Below are 24,165 nucleotides of genomic sequence, written 5' to 3'. Positions count from 1 at the left end.
TCTAACGCTGGGGTAGAGTAGAATCAGAGGCGCAAACCTTCAGGCTAAGAAGGGACTCTGAAGATGACCTGGTCCAATCTCCTCATTTTGCACATGATGGAACTGAGGTCCAGAGAGGTTAAGTGACTTACCCATGTCACACAGAATTCACATTTCCTGATGTCATTTTTTACTGCACCCTGCAGCCCCACTGCGGTAGAGCAGATTTCCTTTTAACATGGGTTTATGGTGGCCCTATCGCAGGAAATTTAGAATTGAGTAACTTACCAGAAGGCCCTTGTTACAGGCAGCTTTACCTGTGATGTGGTTTTGTGGCTTGGACATCCATATGGAAGCTAATGGAGCGCGACTGTAGTGTTGCTTTGATAGAAAGACTGGAGCCTGAATTGATAAGCTCTTTCTCTCTCTGATTTGTGTAGCTTGACAATATTTGTACTCAGGTCTTCCTAGCAAACCTATGTCAAAAGAGTGGGAAGGTATTATTTTTTTTTTTATCACTTTCCAATGGTATGAATAGTTGGTGTCTTAACTAGAGTTTGCTTATGTCGGCAGAAAATAGATGGTGTAGAAAATGAGATCATTTTATTTTGATAGGTGATTCAATGCCACTTTATTCTAATTGGCGACTGAAAGTGATGGAGCATAATCAAGGAGAGCCACTACCCTTCCCACCAGCTGGAGGCTGCTGGTCACCACTGGTGGATTACTTGCCTGAAACGTCATCACCTGGATTACCTCTTCACAGGTGGACTACAGTGTCATTCCTATTTCATATGAGCCAAATTGCTGCTTAACACTTTCAGCTTTCTTTATGCTATCTGACAACACAGAATAAAAGCAATTTCTTTCTTTAGATACTGTAGTAAATGAGATCCATGTATTTAGATTCCAAGAAATCTACAAACTCAGAATTCTATTTACAATTAATATCATTAAATCTACTTCTGCTGCTGCTTTTCTGGGTGTCTGGCATAGTTACTTGACCTTTCTGGGACCCAGTTACTACATCTGAAAAATATTTTCTGGTACTAGGCACTATTACTTTGAATTATGTTAAACTGAATTCTACTTAGCAAAATCACAATAGAACAGTTACCGCATTCTTTCAAAATTGATTAATGTTATCAAACACATACTGAACACCTACTATGTGGCAAGCAGTGTGCTAGGTGGAAGAAATTATGGCCCTTGACTTTGGGGAGCCTTAGCAGGTAATGTTTTTTTCCTAAAACTATCACTTAATGGTTTCTTCAGCTATATTTCTTCTCTTCTTTTTTTCTTGAAGTTGTATTTTTCCACAAAATACAATATTAAAGTCTTCAAGTAACTGGCATAAGAGTTTCTCCACATTTACTCTGATAGAACATTAATAGCACTCTCATTTGTCACAGGTGTAACATAGCCGTGATCCTTTTGACTGATCTGATCATTGATCACAGTGTGAAGGTGGAATGGGGAAGCTACCTCCATCTTCTTCTTCATGCAATTTTTATAGGTAATAAATATTGCTTCTAACTCAATGTCGCAATATGTTTCTGTGATAATTTAAAGACAGTCTAGTTTTTCGGTGTTTCTGTTACCATTTTTTTGTGTGTTATTTCCATGACACTTTTTACAGTGATTCTCATGGTCTAGAAGGGAGCTAGTCCTCACTCGTTCTTAACCACAAATAGGTCTTCTGTCTTCATTCCCAGTCTTGTCCTGCGGCCCCTCCGCTGCTCATAAACATACTTACTCTCTAGCGGGAAAAATTTGGTAGCTATAGGAAGAGTAAAGTTAATTTATCTCTGGAACTGGAAACTTTCAGAGTAAATGGAAAATTAGAATGGATTCTAAGTGTTTCCCAAAAGAATGGGATTTTTGGATAGTCTCATTATTACAGCTGAAACTCCACTGGGCCCTCCGTAACAGACACGTGGGATCCATCACATCGCCAGTACTTTCCATGCTCATAGAATTGACTTCCTGAAGCAAGTCAAGGTAGTCCTCATCTCCAAAGTTTTCCTGATATCCACGTATATTATATATATTACTTCATTTCTTCAGTAATCAAATATCCCCTGACTTTCTATTATGCACTAGACACAAAAAAATGTTTGCCTTTATGAAATTTATTTATAGCAAGTAACACAGTAATAACCTTTTTATGTAGCACAGTAATGTAACACAGTAATAACCTTTTTTTTTTCCTTTTAAGAGAAGGAGGAAAAGGGGGTACCTGGGTGGCTCAGTGGTTGAGCGTCTGCCTTTGGCTCAGGTCATGATCCCGGGGTCCTGGGATTGAGTCCTTGCATCCTTGCATGGAGCCTGCTTCTCTCCCTCTGCCTATGTCTCTGCCTCTCTCTGTGTTTCTCATGAATAAATAAAATCTTTAAAAAAAAAAAAAAGAGGGAGGGAGGGAGGGAAAGAGAAGGAGAGAGAGAGAGAGAGAGAGAGAGAGAATCCCAAGCAGACCACACCCAGCACAGAGGTCGAAGTGGGGTTCTATCTCACAACCCTGAGACCTTGACCTGAGCTGAAACCAAGATCAGACACTCAACCAACTGAGCCACCCAGGCATCTCCAGAGTAATCATTTCTAGTAAATTACTAAATTTCACACATAAAACACATTGAAAACTTGTCTTGATTCTCCCTGCAACTCTGACAATAGGCTATTGTTAAAAGGGTATGAGAATTCTGGGCCAATAAGTATATTCGCGTGGTACATCATCTACAAAGTATTTTTCTGTAATCTCTGCTTTTCTTTAAAATATGTATTTGGGAGCAAGAGTACTCATTATTTCTCTTTATTGATGATTGTTTTCTACTGTCCTTTTTAGGGTTTGACCACTGCCACCCTGAGGTGTATGAGCATTGTAAACGCCTGCTTCTGCACTTACTAATAGTGATGGGATCCAACAGTAACATCCGCACTGTTGCTTCTGTCCTTCTCAGGAACAAGGAGTTTAATGAGCCCAGGGTTCTTACAGTCAAACAGATTGCACACTTAGATTACACCTTCACAGGTACTGGCTTCAAATGTCGAATTTGATTGACAGTGGAATTGTGCCTCATTAGTTTGAAATCTGCAATGGGGAAAACCGCCTACATAGAAGTTGAAATCCTTTTTTCTTAAGTATAGTTTTACTGTATCAGTTTACCATTTACATTATTTGTTAACTAGTAAAAGAAGGAATTAAGCTGGGAGTATTTGAGTCTATATTGCCTTTAAGGGTCTTTGTCATTAAAATTTTAAGTTCTCAACAAATAAGTTGAAGATCAGTGAATGAGTGCTTAGCTTATTGAGCACAGTTAATGGAAAAGATGATGAACGTGTATTAGATTCCTCATACTCTCAAGATCTGAAAAATGGACGAAGGAAGACATTAAAAATTTTCCATTACTGGATTTTTATTCATATATTTATTTATTTAAGTTTTATTTATTTGAGAGAGAGAGTGTGCACATGTGGGCAGGGGCAGAGGGAAAGGAAGAGTGAGAGGGAATCTCAAGCAGATTCCATGCTGAGTGCAGAGCCCAACACAGAGCTCGATCTCAGGAGCTTGAGGTCATGACCTGAGCTTAAACCAAGAGTTAGACCCTTAACCAGCTGAGCCAGCCCAGTGCCCCTATATTTGCTGTATTTAGGATGTTATGCATTTTTAAGTGTAGTAAGTTCCAAATTACACATTTTGAAGTAATGAGGTCCAACTTACTGAGACTTTAATATAAGAGTTATTTCACCATTGGTGTGAAATTTTTTTTGTTTGCAAGTTATATTTTCATCTTTCATAATAGCCCTCACTACATTTGTACCATCAGGTTAATAATAGACGATCTAGGTAATAATTGTTTATTAAAAAAGAAATAAAATTACATCTTTTGCTGGTCATATAATGTCAGACACAGGGTTCAAGTCACTTAGTTAAAACTTTGTTATTTACTTAAAACCATGCAGTTAGCAAGAAAACAATTATTAGGAAACACTGCACCTTTTAAAATGTGATTAAAATATCAATAGAATAAAATTCATGCCTCTTTTACGTTAAAGCATCTTCATTTAAAATTCCATATCTGTTTCCGTTGTGTTCTCTAGGCTCCCTTTGCCGTTTTGTGAAGGTAGGTGTTAGTTAATAACCTGTAAAAGAGTTTAATAGTCAGAATCATATAAATATTACAAAGATTTGAACACTTTCTGTCTTCGAGTAAAATGAGACTCCTTTCTGTAAGAAAAAAAATCCGTTCAGGCTGTGGAAACGCCAGACTCCCCACCGGTTTGAGGCCCTGGGCCCGGATGTTGGGGAAGAGCCACTGTGGACTCTTTTTTTTTTTTTTTTGTATTTAGATAAGCCTTTTAAAATATAAAGTAAGACCACAAAGCAGTGTGACGGGTTTTCTTCTGTCACTTGTAAACTCTAGAGAAGGGAATCCTCAGAACACTGGAAGTGCTGTGGAAATAATCTTCATTTACAATCAGGATAAACTGCATTCAGCCAGGAGTCAAGGGGTCTTGGTTCTAGCTGCCATCCTGTACAATGTGATCCTGAACAAGTCTCTCAACTTCTGGAAGCCCCACCACAGGATGAAAGGCAGCAGGAGGCTCCGCAGTGATCAGACAGTGAGGTCCTAAAACTAGACCATGGGAACCGGCCTTGGCCCACCCCCACGGCCCTAGCAGCTGTGAGGAGGGTGAGTTTTACCCCGAGTAGTGAGCGAGGGGGTGCCTGGGGGGCTCCCTGGGCTCAGCGGCCGCCCTGGGACAAGCCCTTCCCTGTGAGGCCAGTCTGCATCTCTCTCCCATCACTCCCTGCCCCTCTCTCTCTCTCAAATAAATAAATAGAATCCTTAAAAAAAAAAAAAAAAAAAGAAAAGAAAAGATTCAAAACGTATAGCGTGTGCGGTGGGCTCTGCGCGAACCAACGGCCGTCCTTGTCTTCCAGCAGGCCTGAGTGACTTCGTCCCTGACTACCAGCCCTCCCCGATGACCGACTCAGGGCTCAGCTCAAGTTCTACCTCTTCCAGCATCAGCCTGGGAAACAACAGCGCCGCCGTGTCCCATCTGCACACCACTATCCTCAACGAGGTTGACATCACAGTAGAGCAGGACGGAAAAGTCAAGACCCTCATGGAGTTCATCACCTCGAGGTAAGTGGTGGCACTCGCCATCCTGGTGGCCGAGCCGTGCTGAGGGGTCTTCCCGGGGCAGCTGCAGTGGTGAAGCCCGCCTTCCACTCTGGGGTGCCATCCATTCGGAACACAGGTCTGGGTCAGGTGTGTGAGAAATCTGACGCCCCCGAAGACTTTCTTTTGTGCTCACACAGTTATCCCTCCCTGAGGAGGGCCTTCAATGCGTCTGCTACCAGGTAGGGCCCAGAGAGAACACCGATTAGCCAAATACATTCCTCTTCCCTGCCTTCCCTGCCTTCCCTTCCTTCCCTTCCTTCCTTTCCTTCCATCCATTCCCTTCCTTCCCTTCCTTCCCTTCCCTTCCTTCCCTTCCATTCCTTCCCTTCCCTGCCTTCCCTTCCCTTCCCTTCCTTCCCTTCCTTCCCTCTCTTCCCTTCCTTCCTTCCCTTCCCTTCCTTTCCTTCCCTCTCTTCCCTCCCTTCCTTTCCCTTCCTTTTCTTCCTTGCCTTCCCTTTCTTCCCTTCCTTCCCTTCCCTTTCTTCCCTTCCTTCCTTTCCTTACTTTCCCTTCCTTCCCTTCCCTTCCTTCCCTTCCCTTCCTTTCCTTCCTTCCCTTCCCTCCCTTCCCTTCCTTCCTTCCCTTCCCTTTCCTTCCTTTCCTTGCCTCTCTTCCCTCCCTTCCTTTCCTTCCTTCCCTTCCCTCCCTTCCCTTCCTTCCTTCCCTTCCCTTTCCTTCCTTTCCTTGCCTCTCTTCCCTCCCTTCCTTTCCCTTCCTTTTCTTCCTTGCCTTCCCTTTCTTCCCTTCCTTTTCTTCCTTGCCTTCCCTTTCTTCCCTTCCTTCCCTTCCCTTCCTTCCTTCCCTTCCTTCCTTTCCTTACTTTCCCTTCCTTCCCTTTTTCCTTCCTTCCCTCCCTTCCCTTCCCCTCCTTCCCTCCCTTCCCTTCCCTTCCTTCCCTTCTTTTCCTCCTTTCCCTTCCCTTTATTCCCTTCCTTCACTTCCTTCCTTTCCCTTCCTTTCCTTTCTATCTATTCATTCAGTCATTTATTTAACATTTTTTAAATTTAAATTCCATTTGCCAACATATAGTATAACCCCCAGTGCTCATCCCATCAAGCCCCCACCTCAATGCCCGTCACCCAGTCACTCCAACCCCCCCCACCTCCCCTTCCTTTGTTTCCCAGAGTCAGGAGTGTCTCATGGTTTCTCTCCCTCTCTCATTTTTCCCACTCTGTTTCCCTCCTTTCCCTTATAATCCCTCTCACTATTTCTTCTATTCCACGACATACTCCACCTTCATTAGCTATATTGTCATTCAGTCATCAAATGTCTATTTATGGCCTACTCTTCACAAGGCGCTATAAGTAAAGAAGAACCTGGGCGGGGATGAGGGGGCTGGTGTTCCATGGTAAGAACAGAATCATCAGGGGCATGAGAAGTAAAATGTGCTTGGAAAGGGTGAGTAATCCAGTCTGACTATAATGCTGAGGGAGATGTTTCTTGACAAGAAAACTTTGTTAGGCAAGGGAGAATTCAAACTGGAGGGCCACGAAACCTAGGCCATGGGCTACAGATCTCTCATCTTTCCAGAAAACAGACATCATTGAAAATCCTTGAGCTGGATGGGATGAGTGGGAGGCACATTTAAATATTTCGAGAATAATCAGTCTCATGACAGTGAACGGAATGAATTAAAGGTGTTGGAGACTGGTGGCTGGGTGACCACCTAGGAGGTTTTCAGGCCACTTGGGGAGTTTACCCCTTGCTAACCAAGGTCGCAGCCTTGAGAACACAAAGGCATTTTAAAGAAAGAATCAACAGGAAACTGTTCTGTCTTAAACTTGCCCTATATTTTTAGCTAGTAAACTATTTTCTTTGCATTACAATCTGAATAATGGTCTAGCCTCCAAATCATAATGTTGTGACCTGTAACACAGAAGCAGTAACCAGTACTCTCCTCACTTGGGCAAAAATTATCATCTTTTCCTACCATCTCTGAGAGAATTTAACTGTAATAAGCTGAAATTACATGTAACCTGGATCTTCCTCTACTTGACACAGACCATCACACATTCAAGTACATAAAGAGTAGTAGGCTGTAGGGGATGCTATTTGATTTATTTGCTATTTGATTTATTCCGCTACGGCCCTTTTACGTGACTATGAGTAAAACTGCTAATGTAAGTTTAAAACCAAAGGAGTTATGTCTGTTCTCTGTTTTCAGAAAAAGAGGGCCTCTTTGGAACCATGAGGATGTCTCTGCCAAGAATCCTAGCATAAAGAGTGCTGAGCAGTTAACTACATTTTTGAAACATGTGGTTTCTGTTTTTAAGCAGTCAAGCTCAGGTATATTTTATTAAATATTTCAGATAATACTTTTAATGAGTTATATATTTTTTAAAGATTTTATTTATTTATTCATGAGAGGCACAGAGAGAGAGAGAGAGAGAGAGAGAGAGACGCAGAGACACAGGCAGAGGGAGAAGCAGGCTCTAAGCAGGGAGCCCAATGTGGGACTCGATCCTGGGTTTCCAGGATCATGCCCTAGGCTGTAGGTGGCACTAAACCGCTGAGCCACCGGGGTTGCCCTTAATGAGATATTTTAATATGATATGAAAATTTCTGATAATACTTAGCAAAGAATTGACGTGAAAGAGTTGACATGTCCATGTTAAAAAGTTTAAGACGGGTTTTTTTCTTTTTTTTTTTTAAGATTTTATTTATTTGAGAGAGAGAGAAAGCAAGCACAAGCAGGGGGAGGGTCAGAGGGGAAGAGGAGGCAGGATGGTGCTCAAGGCTGGATCCCAGGACCCTGACTGAGATAATGACCTGAGCAGAAGGCAGACGCTTAACCGACATAGCCACACACAGATGCCCCGAGACAGGTTTTCTTTTTCAACTTAGTTGTGATAACAGATTTGTTTTGGCTCAAGAAAAATTAAGTTACTCCTTATAAAAGTAGGAAGCCACTTGTGACATTCTGCGGTTCTTTGTTTCATATACTACAGCATAAAGTTACAACGCAGTTATGTATTAGGAAAAAGTTACATTAAAGGAACATGGGTGGAAATGACAAACTTGAATTCTTTTTTTTAATACTGTAACAAGCTTCTATGATCTAAAATTAACACATTCTGTAAATTATAGTGAAAACGTACATTCTATAAATTGTAGTAAAAACGTATGTGTCTAAAGCACTGATTCTCACCTAGGGGTGATTTTGCCCCCTTGGGCAATGTCCAGAGACATGTCCAGAGCCATTTTTGTCACAACCTGGGGGGCAAGGGATTATCCGCATCCAGCTGGGCAGAGGCCAGGATGCTGCTAGACAAGTACGCTGCATGGGCACCTTCACAACCCACAGCAGAGAATAGCCAACATGACAGCAGTGCTGAGGTTGAGAAACTCTGCTCTCAAAGATGACTCCCCTCTAGATTAGAGTGAGGAGCCATCTAAAAAGCAAATGGGGGTGCTTGGGTGGCTCAGGCTGCTAGGTGGTCTGCATTGGGCTCAGGTGGTGATCCCCCAGGGGTCCTGGGATGGAGCCCTACATCAGGCTGGGCTCCCTGCTCAGCGGGGAGCCTGCTTCTCCCTCTCCCTCTGCCTGCCACTCCCCCTGCTTCTTCTCTCTCTCTCTCTGTCAAATAAATAAATGAAATCTTAAGAGAGAGAGATGGCAAGCAAATGGAGTTTAACGAAAAGAAAAAGCACTCACTTATAAAATGCCAGTTTGCCAGGTAGTGTGCTGGGAACTGGGTTTAAACTGGTTAAAAAAATAATAATAATAAAAAAATAAAATAAACTGGTTAACTTCTGACATTAACCCTGCATTCCAAGCCACAAGAAGCACTCACTGTATCCTTTGTTTTCACAGAAGGAATGCATTTGGAACATCATCTCAGTGAAGTTGCTCTGCAAACAGCACTTTCTTGTTCTTCTCGACACTATGCTGGGAGATCCTTCCAGATTTTCAGGGCCCTAAAGCAGCCTCTATCTGCAACTACACTTTCTGATGTTCTCTCCAGACTTGTAGAAACCGTAGGGGATCCAGGGGAAGATGCACAGGTACTGCATTAAATTCTTTTCAGCAGCCATTGAACAGTTACTGATTGTCAAGGACTCATTTGCCAAGTACAGAGCACAGCAGGTCTAATGGTTACAAGCGTGTCAAATGCTAACAAGCAGGCAAAGATTTATGAAACAAAGTGTTGTAAATAATATTTAATAACATACTAACTGAATCAAATATTCAGTGCCTATCCGAGAAAGCTTTACATTGACATAAACACACACACAGGGATATTATCCTGGGATGACCACAAGGTAAAAGAGATAGGAAGTTAAATTTAAATGTAGAATGTTGAATTTTTAAGATGGATTAAGTGAAATAATGCAATTGAGAACTTAACTCTATACAGACTCGTGATTTTATTAATGCTGTTCTAGACCCTGGGGAGAGAGTAGTGAACAGGAGAAGGTTCCTGGCATTCTAGAACTCACATTCTATTGGAGAAATAAGCTTCTAATCCAGCAATAATATGTAACACGATTTTATTTAGTGATTAAGGCTGTGAAAGTAATAACGTAGAGTAACAAGTTAAAGAGTGGCAGGGGAGAGGGGTGGTTTTATATATGATCATCTGAGAAGGTGAGTTGTAAACATATAGGTAAATGAAGTGAGCCCTGTGATAATCTGCAAGAACACCTGAGGCAGAGAAGTCGGACTAACAAGTGCAAAGGCACTGGGGCAGAAGCAACAGGCCTCTCTGCGAGGAGCATGACACAGACCAGTATGGCTGGTGTATTGGATGGGGGGGTCTAGCGTCAGGAAACCTGCCTGGGCAGGTCCAGGTTATGTGAGGTCTAGTGGACCCTGGTGCGAGGTCTACTTCATGGCAAATGATACCCATATAGTCTTTGAGAGGAAAGTGATGGATATAATTTGCTACTTAGAAAATTCACTCCACAGGCTGGGTGGAGTCCTCAGGAGGGCAGTAGGGGTCAGGTAAGAGGCTGTTGTGAAAGTCCATGCTGAAATGTCAGTAGTTTGATTCAGGGATGCTGTGGAGGTATAGGGAGGGGGTCAGATTTCAGGTATATTTTAAAAGTAATATTTCCGAGACTTGCTGAGGAGTTTAATTTAGATGTGAGAGAAACCAAAATGACTCTCAGATTTTGGGCCCAAGCAATTTTGGGTGAATTGTGGTGCCATTATAGCCATTAGTTTGATGAGTTTTCATCAATCAGCAAGATCATGTTGCTCGAGAGTTTAATCATTTTGTAATATTAATGTCGAGTTGGTTCTAATTTTAAATCTCGTCGGGAAGTCCATTGCAATTTCTTTTTTTCAGAGCATAATTAAAATCTGCCCTTTTTTCTAGGGATTTGTGATTGAGCTTCTTCTCACATTGGAATCTGCAATTGATACTTTGGCTGAAACCATGAAGCATTATGATCTTCTTTCTGCCCTTTCTCAGTAAGAATTTGAGCCAAACTGTAGATTTGTATATAGAATTTCCACAGCTAAATACGCATAACTATGACGTGGTATTGTTCTAATATTGGTAGTGGGAGTAATACCAAACAATTCAGATGGATTTCCAGTGGGGAAAAGGAGCCTCAGAGAGTGAGGGCGTGTGAAGAGGTTTTCAGAGGTTGTTCCCCTGAGGTCCTGGTCAGAGATCCTGCTTCTGCTCCACTGGGCTTCGGCTTCAGCTCCATTCCTGCTACGCTCACTATGATTCCATTGCCCCCCAGCAGGCCAGCCCCCTCCCGCGTCCACGTCTTCTGCAAATTGTTCCTCCCCTCCCACTTTCTCTTCCTTGTGACTCCCAGATTGACTTATCCTTCAGGGCGCACCTCAGATATCACCACCTCACTAAGCATTTCTAATTCCCAAAGGCGGTGCAAATTATTCCATTGGAGGGGGGGGGATTCTTAGCAGTGTCTTCTCCATATTTTAATAACAGTAGTTAACAAGCTGTCCATTTTTACATCTGTATCTCCCCCAGCAGAGTTCATATTCCTAGCACTTTGCATTTTGCTGGCACGTGCGGGCAGCATTCTGTCCTTATTTTTAAATCAACAATAATTGGAAATGAGGGAGAAGGAGAAATGGAACAAATTTTGTAGCTTGATTTTTGGGGGGAGGGGGGCGTAGAGAAAGCGTGTGCATTGACCAAAATAAGGACATGGGACCATCAAGTTTGGGAATAAGACCCATGAGGTCTGCTTTGGACGTACTGTTTACTAAATCCCAGAGGTGAAAGTTGTCAGGGATAACTGTGGCAGAGTTTTCACTTCCAATCAACGTCCTCCAACTCACGGGAAGCGGGTTGGCCACCGTAGGAAAGACACTGTTGTGTGTTTGGCTTGAATATGGAGGAAAGAACTGAAATTTGAGGAAGCGAAGTCAGATATACTCAAGCATAATTTTTCCTGGTGACTGTTTTTTTCAGTGTTTTCAAGAGTAAAATTAATGTAGCAGAGGAAGTGATTGTACATGCATTTATCTTTCCTTCTTTTTTTTTTTCTTTTGTAAAGAACCTCATACCATGATCCTATAATGGGAAACAAGTATGCAGCTAACAGGAAAAGCACTGGACAACTCAATCTAAGCACAAGTCCCATTAATAGTAACAGTTACTTGGGCTATAACAGTAATGCAAGAAGTAACTCTCTAAGATTAAGTTTAATTGGTGACCGAAGAGGTGACCGGCGGCGGAGTAACACACTGGATATCATGGATGGACGGATAAACCATAGCAATAGTTTAGCAAGGACTAGAAGCCTTTCCTCCCTTAGGGAGAAGGGAATGTATGATGTGCAGTCCACTACTGAGCCTACCAACTTGATGGCCACCATTTTTTGGATAGCAGCATCTTTATTAGAATCAGATTACGAATATGAATACCTCCTGGCTCTCAGGCTTCTCAACAAACTGCTTATCCATTTGCCTTTGGATAAATCAGAAAGTCGAGAGAAGATTGAAAATGTGCAGAGCAAATTGAAATGGAGTAACTTTCCAGGCCTTCAGCAGCTCTTCCTTAAGGGTTTTACCTCAGTATCTACACAAGAGATGACCGTGCACCTTCTCAGTAAGCTCATCGCTGTCTCCAAACACACGCTGGTGGATCCTTCCCAGCTGTCAGGTGATGCTAATAGAATTGCACCAACTCTCTGCTTTTTAATGTAGTGAAATGTAAACCGATTTGTTTTGAAGTCTACTAATTTCTGCTTTTCCCCAATTAGTCATGGGTTGGTTGGTTGGTTGGTTGGTTTTAATATGTTGAGATAGCTTAAGTTCTTTGGTAAAAGCAACAATAGAATTTAGAAGACCAGGTACTCCAAGAAAGAAAAAGAAAATGGTTTTTGTGAACCATTAAAAAAAAAAAAACAAACTTTAATTTTAAAAATAATGTGCAATAAAATTGGTTATTGTTTGCTTTTTTTTTTTTTGATAGGCTTTCCTCTTAACATCCTTTGCTTATTGCCTCACTTAATCCAGCATTTTGACAGCCCAACTCAGTTTTGCAAAGACACAGCTAGTCGAATAGCAAAGGTAAGCAAATGTTATGCTGACAGATAACGCCAGAGGGAAATTTTTCTGGAGTTTATCCTAAAGGGGGGGAATCTTTTAAATCTTTTTACTCTCACTTCCTCTATGCATTTCACATCTAAATTTTTATTCTTCTCATGCATATGAAGGAGTTTTACAGTAATGATGTAAGCTACCACTGTTCACATCACAGAGAATAAAATTATTTCTTTAGAGTAATGCTCCTCTGAGTCTGAGTCTTTTTCTGCTCCGTTTCCCCACTTTATCTTCTACCTTTCTGTGAATCTCCAATTCATTCATTCGTTTACTACCAAATATCGTGGAGCACTGGGTTACATGCCAGAAATGCAGTGATTATCACTGCATTGCCTAGTGGGCCTTGGAGTAGGGGCAAGCAAGTCAGTAAACAGTGGCCACTGAGTCTGGTAAGTAAGGGCAAAGAAAGGACAGGACCCTAAGGGAACAGAGAGCAAAAGTCGCCCTGGGCTCTGAAGGCTGAATAGGATGAGAAACAAAGAGCAGGGTGAGGGTAGGTTTCCAGGCAGGAGAAACTGCATGTGTAAAGGCCCTGAAAAGAAGAGGGCATAATACATTTTGTAACTCCAAAAGTTGTCTCTCCTTTTACTTTGCCTTTTTCCTTTTAATGTTCTCTTCATCTCTCTTTGCTGGCTTCATTCTTTTCTCTTCTTTCCTTGTTTGGCTCTTTCCCTCTGATCATTTCTGAAACAGGAATGTACCTATTTTTAGATCATCTGTTGACATTTGTTTGAACATGTTAGAGCTCTTAATCATAATTTTTAAAAAGTATGATTTTTTAAATCTTTGTTCTCAAGAACAAAGAACCCACATGCCTCTGCTTAAACTTAATTCCTAATATTCTTTTTTCTTCTTCTTTTTTTTTTTTTTTTTGGTCAGTCATTGATTCTTAGAAAAAAGCCTCTACCGACTGAAAATAGAAACAATTATAAGGAGGAGTTATATAAATTTACAAGTCCTGTACATACAATAGGAAATTAGGTGAACTGGGGGAGACGAGTGAGTTAGCAGTATGAATAAGAGAACCTAGCCAAAGCAGAGGGAGAAAAATCAGAAAAATTTGCAACAAAAGGGAATAACTGAAATTCTCTGGAAGAGCTTCTTATATAAGCAAACTTTTAAAAGCTGATGGTCATTTAACATGTAGCACAACAGTATATGCAAAGAGCAAGCATGCGGAAAGCCAAATATAACACCCACTTCACCAGTACCCAAATCCCAAGGCTGGAAAGTGCAGATTTATCTCTGAGTTATCCCAGCCCAACTAATCAATCACATTAATAGTCACAGAGGTAGAAACCTTTCTGTTATCTTGATAGGTAATATTTAATAAATGACAATATTTAATAAAGCATGCTGTTGAATCCATCCGTGGTTAAACTTCTAAATAAATTAGATATGGAGGGATTTTTTAACGTAATCGTTTTATTTTTTTTTAACGTAATCGTTTTAAAAAGCACATTTTTAAAAAGAACCATTATTACAGTTAGTGGAAAACATATCTTAATCTTGAAAATGACTGCCTAAAAAAAATACCCAACAACATGTATTTGCATTAGTGAGGTCTAAAACTGGTATAAAATAACTTGTTAAAATACCTTTCATTTTAATATTCTAATGACCCATCATTTGAAAAATGTGGTAAATAAGTATTTTTTTTCCGTATGGAAGAGGATAAAAGTATATTGGCTTACTTTGGTATTTCAAGACCTAAAAAGCAGGAGTCCTTTAGTAAAGAAGTAGGAACATTCAGGATGGCAAGAGAAGCGTGTTGGAGAACTTCCTGCTGAATGCAGGTGTGAGAGAGGAGCCCGGCCCAGTCCAGGGCATGTGGCCCTGCAGATGGTCAAACCTCTGCCGTCTTGACCAAGGCAAAGCACAGGACACTCCCAGATATCTTTCTGTTTTTAAGAAATCAAATATGGTTTTCTATGAGTCATAAATTGTTTTTAAGTCTGTTTTCTTCCTGTTGAGCGGCACACAAAGGTTCCCTCAGTCTGCTTTCAGAAACCTGCAGGATGTGAATTAAATTGATTCCTTAATTATCCTCTCACTTAAACTGTTGAGAGTAATTTTATGCCATTATGTGCTTCCTCATTATGCAAATATCCCTGGTTCTGTTTGTGCCCTTGGAGAGTACAGAATTTCAAAGTGAGGCAACACTTAGGACAAATATTGTCTTTTTAAGCTATTCATTATAACAAAAATAGTATGCTGAAAGTGTTTGCTTTATAAGATACACTCTTTTGGGGTCATACTTTAACCTGGTAATTCAGAAATTCCAAAATTAAACCTTAGCCATTTTCCTTACTATAAAATTACACTGCTTCTATCCCTACGGATTTTCTTCCTCTTCAACAACAGGTTTTTTTTTTAAAAAATCATGCTTTGAAAAATATATTTTTGAAAGAAATAAGAGTTTTATTGGAATATTTTATTTTTCAGGAAAAAAATACTTTAAAATTGAAAAGAACTTACTTTAAAATATTAAAGTGATTGCTAGAAAATAACAAGTTGTGAATGATAAAGTTATGTGATTTTTTAAACAAAATAATATTATTATATTTTGAAATACAAATAAACATCGACAAAAAAATTTTTTTTCTTCCTGCCGTCTGTTGTATGGGTAAAAGGGGAATGCATGAAATCAGCTGCTTTTAACAATTTTATAAAATGACTTCCAAGGTACTGCTAAATGGTCTGTAGAGTCCTGCATTGCCTTCCTACTTCAGGCCTATCCAATGGTAATGTCCACACGATGAATCAAAGTAACAGTTCTGTTCCTCTGAAAGTTGAAACATACATATACTTGAAAAGGTAACAATTCTGCAGTTGACCTTGAACAACACCTTGTTAGGAGCGCCAGCCCTCTGCACTGTTGAAAATTACCTGTGACTTTTTACTCCCCCAAAACATCATTACCAATACCCTACCGTTGACTGTAGGCCCTCCCGATAACATAAACAGGCTGGTGAACATGGATTTTGTGTACAGTATGTATCATATACTGTATTCTTAACAATAAAGTAAGCCAGAGCAAAGAAAATGTTCCTAAGAAAATCCCAAGGAAGAGAAAAGACGCTTATAGTACTGCCCTGCATTTATGGGATCTGCATGTAAGTGGACCCGCACAGCTGAATCCCATGGTGTCCTAGGGTCTGCGGTACTTTCTTTACCAAATGCTTCAGGAACTTTGTTGAAAATACATACAAAACATCAGTAAGATGGTAGGATAAATGAGGAAAAGAAAAACTAGGTGAGATTCCCACCACAGCTCTGACATGTAGGGGGAAATGAGGAGTGTGGCCCTGTTGAGGCTCCCCCAGAGCAGGCCAGAGACCTTCCTCACCAGGAACTGGGTGACCAACAAGGTGTGCACGTGGTAAGATCCTCCCAGAACATTTATTGATTCGGGTTCCATAAGGCCGTAGCAAACAGACTCTCGAAGTCAGTACATGTGGAAGTGGCCGTGACTTGCTGGCCAAGGACTTGGGGAGCTTGGGGCAATCTCCTGAAGAGCGGTCTGGGGTCCTTCCTGCAGGTGGTCCCTCACCCGAGATGCGGGACTCAAGGGTTTGAGCTCCCCACATGTGTCCCACATGGCAGCGTCAGTGCTGCTGACCCCTCCTCAGAACCAGGGGAGCCTGAGACTAGAGCATGTGGCCTCTGGCCCAGCGTCCCTGGCCCTCTCTTGGCCGGCAGAGCCTGCCCCCTAGTTACTGCGCGCTGAGCCCCATAGGGACTTTACTGCACACAACTCTTTACAAAGCAGTTACAAGATGACATGTAGCGTCTATGGGTAGAAACCATGTAGGGTTTTACCGGAGGCAGCCTTACAAAGCATTGGACCGCCAAAAGCCCTAACACCTGTGGAAGCGCTCGACCTACTGATCATCCTTCCATGGTACCTGTTGAACTCCTCTCTTCAGGATGCCCTGGGCTTTTCTTCTCTTATTTAACTTTCCTACTGTATTGAAACAAAATGCATTAAAGCTTCTACCACTACATTACTAAATAAATACGTTCAAGTGTAAAATCAGGTTTAAACTTTAAACCGTCTTTGTCTTTTTCAGGTGTGTGCAGAAGAAAAATGCCCTGCACTCGTCAATCTGGCTCACATGATGAGTTTGTACAGTACACACACATATTCCAGAGACTGTGCTAACTGGATCAATGTAGTATGTAGATACCTACATGACTCCTTCTCAGATACTACATTTAATCTTGTGACTTACCTTGCAGAGGTAAATTTACCAAAAGAAAACAAAAGTACTTTTTAACAGTTTTGTGGCAAAATTTTCTGATAGACTTATTTCTAGAAGCAGTCTTGATACTAATCTTCAAGTTGTCTTTGAAAGTGAATATAGATCTCATCTATTTTTTTAAAGGAAAAAATGGTTAATTCCTTTCAAGTATAAAGTATACTTTCTTTTTTAAAGATTTTATATTTTTAAAGATTTTATTTATTTATTCATGAGATACACATACACAGAGAGAGCAGAGACATTGGCAGAGGGAGAAGCAGGCTCCGTGCAGGGAGCCTGATGTGGGACTCGATCCCGGGTCTCCAGGATCACACCCTGGGCCGAAGGCAGGGGCTAAACTGCGGAGCCACCCAGGGATCCCCTAAAGTATACTTTTAAGCATGAAGTTTCTTTTCTTTTTAAATTTTCATTTTCATGTTTATTTTCTCATTCACTGTCCCTAAGTGATAGAAACTCAAAATAAGGTAAACTTCAACTTTTTTTAAAAATGGAAAATGCATTTTGGGGCACCTGGATTGAGTGTCAGTGACAGTCAGTTGAGTGTCGGACTCTTGGTTTTGGCTCAAGTTGTGATCTCAGGGTCCTGGGCGTGAGCCCCGTGTCAGGCTTCCCACTCAGCACAGTGTCTGCTTGTCCATCTCTCTCTCCCTCACTCCTCCAAGCCACTCACATGTTGTCTCTCAAATAAATAAATGAAATATTTTTTTTAAAAAAAGTGAAAAATGGGTTTTTACATAGATTTTTCTCATTCACTGTCTGTTAGTGACCTGAAACTCAAAATAATATAAATTTCACCTTTATTTCAAATATTAAAGAAATGAGTTTTCAGGGATCTTGATCCTAGACAATAGTCATAATTTTTGCTTCCAAAACATTGGTTCTTGACTTTGAAATCAATTCTAGAATAATACAGCATGTAAAGGCATTTCTGCTGAGTAAGTTCTTATTTTGATCATACATTTGCTTCCTGATCTAAAATATGATTTGAGTGGCTAACGATGGAATTATATAAAAAAAAATCAGCCCTAAAACAGCATAAAAAGTTAATATTTATTTGTTGAAGAAGTAACTTCATGCCTAAAAAAGTACTAAGTAGATATCCACAAAGAATCTCAGCAGAGGGACACTGGGTGGCTCAGTGGTTTAGCATCTGCCTTCGGCTCAGGTCGTGATCCCAGGGTCCTGGGATCGAGTCCCACATTGGGCTCCCCACAGGGAGCCTGCTTCTCCCTCTGCCTGTGTCTCTGCCTCTCCCTGTGTCTCTCATGAATAAATAAAATCTTAAAAAGAATCTCAAAAGGAAGAAGTCCTAGTCACTAAAAACTAAAAATGTTTGTCAGCCTACAATCAAATGACACCTTCCTTTTTAAAAATTGACTCTAAAAATTAAACCTAAAAGACTGTATAAGCTTAAAAGAAATTATTTTTAACTCAATAAACATTTTAAATATTGCTCCTAACACTGTTTAACCTAGCTATGTCACTGATGTTGACTATCATAAAATGCTTTAGTACTGGTGTGCAATTTTAAGGTGTTGGCTTTTGACTGGTTTGCTCCCATCAGCCCTACATTTTGGAGAATTGGCTCAGTTGGTAGAGCTTGCGACTCCTGATCTCAGGGTTGTGAGTTTGAGCCCCATGATGAGTACAGAGAGTACTTTTAAAAAATAAAATATTATTTAAAAAAAAAGAAAGAAAAAAAAAGTTGATGATGGGAACTATCTGTATAGCAGCTTCTTAACCTGAATAAATGCAAGTCTCTAGGCTTATCTCATTCCTATACCTTTAGGACAGAAGCCAACATAAAACCAAGGCTAACTTCCTAAGCCTGTTCTTTAATTGGTTTTGAATTCCAGCTCCTTAGACCAGCTTCACACTGGTGCCACCATCAAGCTCACCGCTAAGGTAGCACTAATTCTCTCGTCGAGGTGATCGAGTTGGAAGTGGCATAGGATAGCCTGTGGGCACCTCATAGAGTGACATTTTTTCACTCTGTAGGGAGAATGCTTTGTCCCAAATGTTCTCAGTATGTAAATGTTCCTTGTTTTATTATTATTGTTAATTCTGAAATGACGAACCACAGTACTGAAACTACTTACATGTATTTAGAACTACGTATATTTACCTTAATTGTCCTGTGAACAATATGAAGTAGCTAGTATGATTACTGTATTATTTTTTTAAAAATGGTTCACAGGTTGAGAAACTTATCCAAGATCTCGTAGCTAATAGGGTGGCTGGTATGAATGGTTTGGAGACAGTTATAATTTGGTGATGGTTGGTATATTAACCTAGAATAAATGGTGGTCAACTTAAATTAGTTAAGGAAATGAAAGAAAACAACTAAGATTAAAATGAAAACTGATTATTGATCGTTTCTGAACCAAGGACAGCTAATAGAAATAATTATCTTTTATGTTTATTATTTATTAGCCTCTGGATTTCTAATCATCTGACCATAAAATCATGGATTAAATCTATTATGTTTTTCAACATCGTAAATATAAATAATTGAATTTTCCTTAACCTAATGAAAGTTTACTTTTTAATATTACTTTAGCTGTTAGAGAAAGGATTGTCCAGCATGCAACAATCATTACTACAGATCATCTATAGTCTTTTGAGTCACATTGACCTCTCTGCTGCCCCAGTCAAGCAGTTTAATCTGGAAATCATAAAGATTATTGGCAAATATGTACAGGTGAGTGACCATAAATATATAGAATTTGGCCATTTATGTATAGAATTATTCACTGCAAACAATTTATAATCATAAAAAGGAAACTTTAAAGTCCAAGAGTAGGGAAGTAGTTATTAGTCCATAAGTCATGTTTCCAGGAATATTTACAACATGGAAAGCATGTTCTTAATTTAAGTGACAAAAAACAAAATTTGAATGGTAGGTTGGCATGATTCTTAATTTTGATTAATCATTATATCTATGAATATGCATTTCAGTAATGACTGGAAAGAATGTATATGAATGGCAGCTGTTATCACCTCTGAACAGTACACTTGTGACTCTTTTGTATCTTTCTGCTACTAACCAGATTCTACATAATAAATAGCTACTACTTTTAGAAACAGAAGAGCTCTTTGTAGAGTCTGTATTTTAGAGTTGCTCTCTGTGTCTGATAAAACGAGCCCAGATATTTAGAAAATAGAAAATCAGACTTGGCTTCATGTAAATGATGACAAGTCAGTCTGGTCTGTACTGAATTTCACCTTTGATTTATCTGCTAAGAAAGCCCTTGCTGAGCAGATCAGTATTGTGTATACAATTTATCAAAGAGAGCAAACTCTCTGAGAACCTTAACAGATGAAAAAATTGTTTCTATCCAGTTATATTTGCATTCGCTAAAGCAGAACTTACAAGTGGAAATACTTGGCTAGCAATGAGTTTGTCTTAGCCCATATCTGAAAGTAATAAAGCTGGGTTGGTTTCCATTATTCTATTTGGTAATCTAGGTTCTTTTTATATTCCCTTGAAAATCAGTGGATGCAAATATTAAAAAAAAAAAAAAAAAAACTAAGATTCTTTAGTGACCCTCTTCATCTTCTCTATCTTCTCTCTCTCAATAAGCAAGGCTTCACCAAATAACATTTTTTTTCTTTTTCTAAAGCACATTTCTTTTTCTTCTTAAGATATAAAGAAGCTAACTAACCAAGGGAACCTGGGTGGTTCAGTGGTTGAGCATCTGCCTTCAGCTCAGGTCATGATCTCAAGCTTCTGGGATCAAGTCCTACATCAGGCTCCCCCACAGATGGCCTGCTTCGCCCTCTGCCTGTATCTCTGCCTTTCTCTTTCTCTCTCTCTCTCTCTGTTCTCTCATGAATAAATACTTTTTTTTTTTTTTTACAAAAAGAAGTTAACTAATCAGATATTTGCTGAATTATAAGATGTAGATGCCTTTTTTTTTTTAATGTTCAGAACCACAAGCTCACATGTCTACTGGGCAAGCAACTAACCATAAGAGGGCATTGATTTCGGGATCCCTGGGTGGCGCAGCGGTTTGGCGCCTGCCTTTGGCCCAGGGCGCGATCCTGGAGACCCGGGATCGAATCCCACGTCGGGCTCCCGGTGCATGGAGCCTGCTTCTCCCTCTGCCTGTGTCTCTGCCTCTCTCTCTCTCTGTGTGTGACTATCATAAATAAATAAAAATTAAAAAAATTTAAAAAAAAAAAAAAGAGGGCATTGATTTCTGACTAGTGAATGGCACATTCCCCATCTAAAAGGAACAGCACAGGGATCCCTGGGTGGCGCAGCGGTTTGGCGCCTGCCTTTGGCCCAGGGCGCGATCTTGGAGACCCGGGATCGAATCCCACATCGGGCTCCCGGTGCATGGAGCCTGCTTCTCCCTCTGCCTGTGTCTCTGCCTCTCTCTCTCTCTGTGACTATCATAAATAAATTAAAAAAAAAAATTTTAAAAAATAAATAAATAAAAGGAACAGCACAGGGATGCCTAGGTGGCTCAGTTGGTTAGGCACCTGCCTTCCGCCCAGGTCATGATCCCAGAGTCCCAGGGTCAAGCCCTGTGTTGGTCTCCTTGCTCAACGGAGAGCTTGCTTCTCCCCCTGCCCTCTGTCCCTCTTTCTCACTCTTGCTCACCCTCCTTCTCTCAAATAAATAAAATCTTTTTAAAAATAAATAAAATATAAGGAACAGCACAACTTAGCTTCCCCTAGTGGCTGCCAGTGTGCCAGGACAGATCCAGTGTGGCAAGAACTTCTAAGTTTTGAAGAGAAGCTAGAAATGTGGGCTTTTCTCTAAAATCTCCTAATTTCAAAATGTTGACTCAAGTTTCTTTTTAAATATTGTATGAACTGAAGTGTATCTTTAGCTAATGGGCCATCACAGTTTGTGACTTCTGCTTTATTCAGACATTAACCATTTCACAGAATTGTACTCTTGATGGGACGCCTGGGTGGCTCAGTAGTTTAGCGCCTGCCTTTGGCCCAGGGTGTGATCCTGGAGTCCTGGGATCGAGCCCCACATCGGGCTCCCTGCATGGAGCCTGCTTCTCCCTCTGCCTGTGTCTCTGCCCCTCTCTCTCTCTCTCTGTCTCTCATGAATAAATAAATAAAATCTTTAAAAAAAAAAAAAAAAGAATTGCACTCTTGATAATCTTTTATATCTCATGCACAATTACCAGTATATTTCATAGAAATGTATTTGAATACGTTTTAACTTTTTACAATGCCCATAGCTTCTAATTATATCTGTCAGAAAATGTCACTTCTTAAACTATTTTTTTTATAATGGTGTGCTTAAAATGTCACATCTATGTGGACATTTTTATAATTATTAAATATTTTGTGCTTTAAGTATCCTCCTATCAGGATGTTATTAAATAAATTGGATAACTCAGTTCTACCAAAGATTTTACTTGCTTTTTGTTATTGTTTTAGTGGCATTTTCCCCCTCAGACTGGTCAGCTGTGACACAGTATATAGAACACAAGGTTAACATGTGATTTTGTTAACCATAAGTCAGGAAAAAAGAAAGTTTTTTTAAAATGTATCTGCTTTGTAATAGATGGTAAAAAAAAAAAAAACTGTACGTTCTTTATTAGAAATTGATTCTTCTTGGGGTGCTGAGTGGCTCAGTCTGTTAAGCATCCAACTCTGGATTTCGGCTCAGGTCACCATCTCGGGGTCATGAGATTGAGCCTGGTGTGGGGCTTCATGCTGGGTGTGGAGCCTGCTTAAGATTCCCTCTGTGTCTCTCTCTCTCTCTCTCTCTCTCTCTCTCTCTCTCTCTCTCTCCCTCCCCCCCTCTCTTTTCACCCCTTGCCCCCAACTTGCACTCTAAGAAAGAAAGAAACAAACAAACAAGCAAACAAACTTCTCTACAAGTATCTGTTATGGTCATGTAAATCATTTTGAAATGATGTTGATAGAAATACACAAAACTAAAAGAAAAATAACTCAAAGACCTCAATAACTCAAACAACCTGGCCTCTTTGTAGTCCACTGGGCAAATCAGAGGGCAATATAGCTACATATGCAGGGGAAAAACCTCACCCTATGCAAATCAGTAAACCCCGAGAACATCACTTTAGTTGATATGATTAATCAAAATGAGGAATCATACCAATCCTACCATTCAGATTTAAGCTTGGGTCATCAAAAAAACATCTAAAACTATTTTAGTTTTTTAAATATTTTTATGTCTAAAAAAGAAAGTATGCATTAAAAATTGTCTTGTCTCCATTCATCCATAAAGTTCATATATATACTACCCCTTTGTTTACCACGACTGCCAGATTACTATATTACGCTTTCTAAGTTAGTATTTACAAAGCATTTACTAGGAGAAATGCAAGATATCCTGAGTTGGTAGCATTATGGTATATATGATATTTTATAAATCTAACAATAGAAAAATAATTTTCTTACCTGTTTTAACTCAGACCTTCTGTTAAGGATCTTAAAGTAAAAATGATTTACAGAAGTTTTTATAGAAACAATATTTTCATTGTTTACAGTGTATACTAAATATATATTCATAACTTCTTAATGTCTGCTATTTTTTTAAACCAGAGTCCTTATTGGAAGGAAGCCCTTAACATATTAAAACTGGTGGTGTCTCGCTCTGCAAGTCTTGTTGTACCCAATGATATCCCCAAGACCTATGGAGGAGATATAGGTTCTCCTGAAATATCCTTCACCAAGATTTTCAATAATGTCTCAAAGGAGTTGCCTGGGAAGACTTTAGATTTTCATTTTGATATATCTGAGGTAATTTCTATTAGAAATTTTCATTTGTTCATCTATTCATTCTCTGATTCAGCAAGTGTCAATTAAGCTCGTAACTCACTAGGACACGTGACAGGTGCTGTGAAAATGGGGTGGGGTGTGGGAAAGCCCTGTCCTTAGGGAAAGCCTACAGACTCTTGGGGAAATGGGTAAATAAACATTGTGATAAGTGCCTTGGTTGGAAGTCAAGTTAGAAGTACTATAGGAAGATACAATACAGCATGCACATCTACCCTAATCTGAGTGTTGAAAGATAAAGTAACCCTAGACAGGCATATATGGATGTTTGGGGAGGAAAGCGTAATGCAAGAAAAAGCAGCATGTATGAATGAAACCTTGTAAGTGTGAGAAAGCCTGGTGTTCTAGAAATTTCCAATTTATAATATACTTTGAGCGCTGACTATAGAAAATGGAGGTATAGGGTATGACGGGAGATGAAACA

General features: G+C 40.0%; 1 protein-coding gene across 7 annotated transcripts in view; it reads left to right on the top strand.

Annotated features, from left to right (window-relative positions):
* FRYL (FRY like transcription coactivator) overlaps positions 1-24,165 on the top strand; it is a 258,580-nt gene that overhangs the window by 198,458 nt on the left and 35,957 nt on the right. For 5 of the 7 annotated variants that reach the window (XM_041724310.1, XM_041724306.1, XM_041724309.1 and 2 more), the window contains 12 exons: positions 595-745; positions 1,392-1,495; positions 2,822-3,007; positions 4,922-5,126; positions 7,330-7,451; positions 8,980-9,170; positions 10,487-10,581; positions 11,649-12,256; positions 12,569-12,666; positions 16,773-16,943; positions 19,525-19,665; positions 23,508-23,705. In XM_041724310.1, coding sequence (XP_041580244.1) covers positions 595-745; positions 1,392-1,495; positions 2,822-3,007; positions 4,922-5,126; positions 7,330-7,451; positions 8,980-9,170; positions 10,487-10,581; positions 11,649-12,256; positions 12,569-12,666; positions 16,773-16,943; positions 19,525-19,665; positions 23,508-23,705 — 2,270 coding nt within the window. The remainder of the gene's footprint in view (positions 1-594; positions 746-1,391; positions 1,496-2,821; positions 3,008-4,921; positions 5,127-7,329; positions 7,452-8,979; positions 9,171-10,486; positions 10,582-11,648; positions 12,257-12,568; positions 12,667-16,772; positions 16,944-19,524; positions 19,666-23,507; positions 23,706-24,165) is intronic. The other 2 variants (XM_041724312.1, XM_041724307.1) reach the window with 1 other exon arrangement.

The sequence above is a fragment of the Vulpes lagopus genome, chromosome 12, assembly GCF_018345385.1.
Source record: "Vulpes lagopus strain Blue_001 chromosome 12, ASM1834538v1, whole genome shotgun sequence".
In the NCBI taxonomy this organism is placed as follows: Eukaryota; Metazoa; Chordata; class Mammalia; order Carnivora; family Canidae; genus Vulpes; species Vulpes lagopus.
Note: the sequence above shows the minus strand (reverse complement) of the source record. Positions and strands in the feature narration are given on the sequence as shown.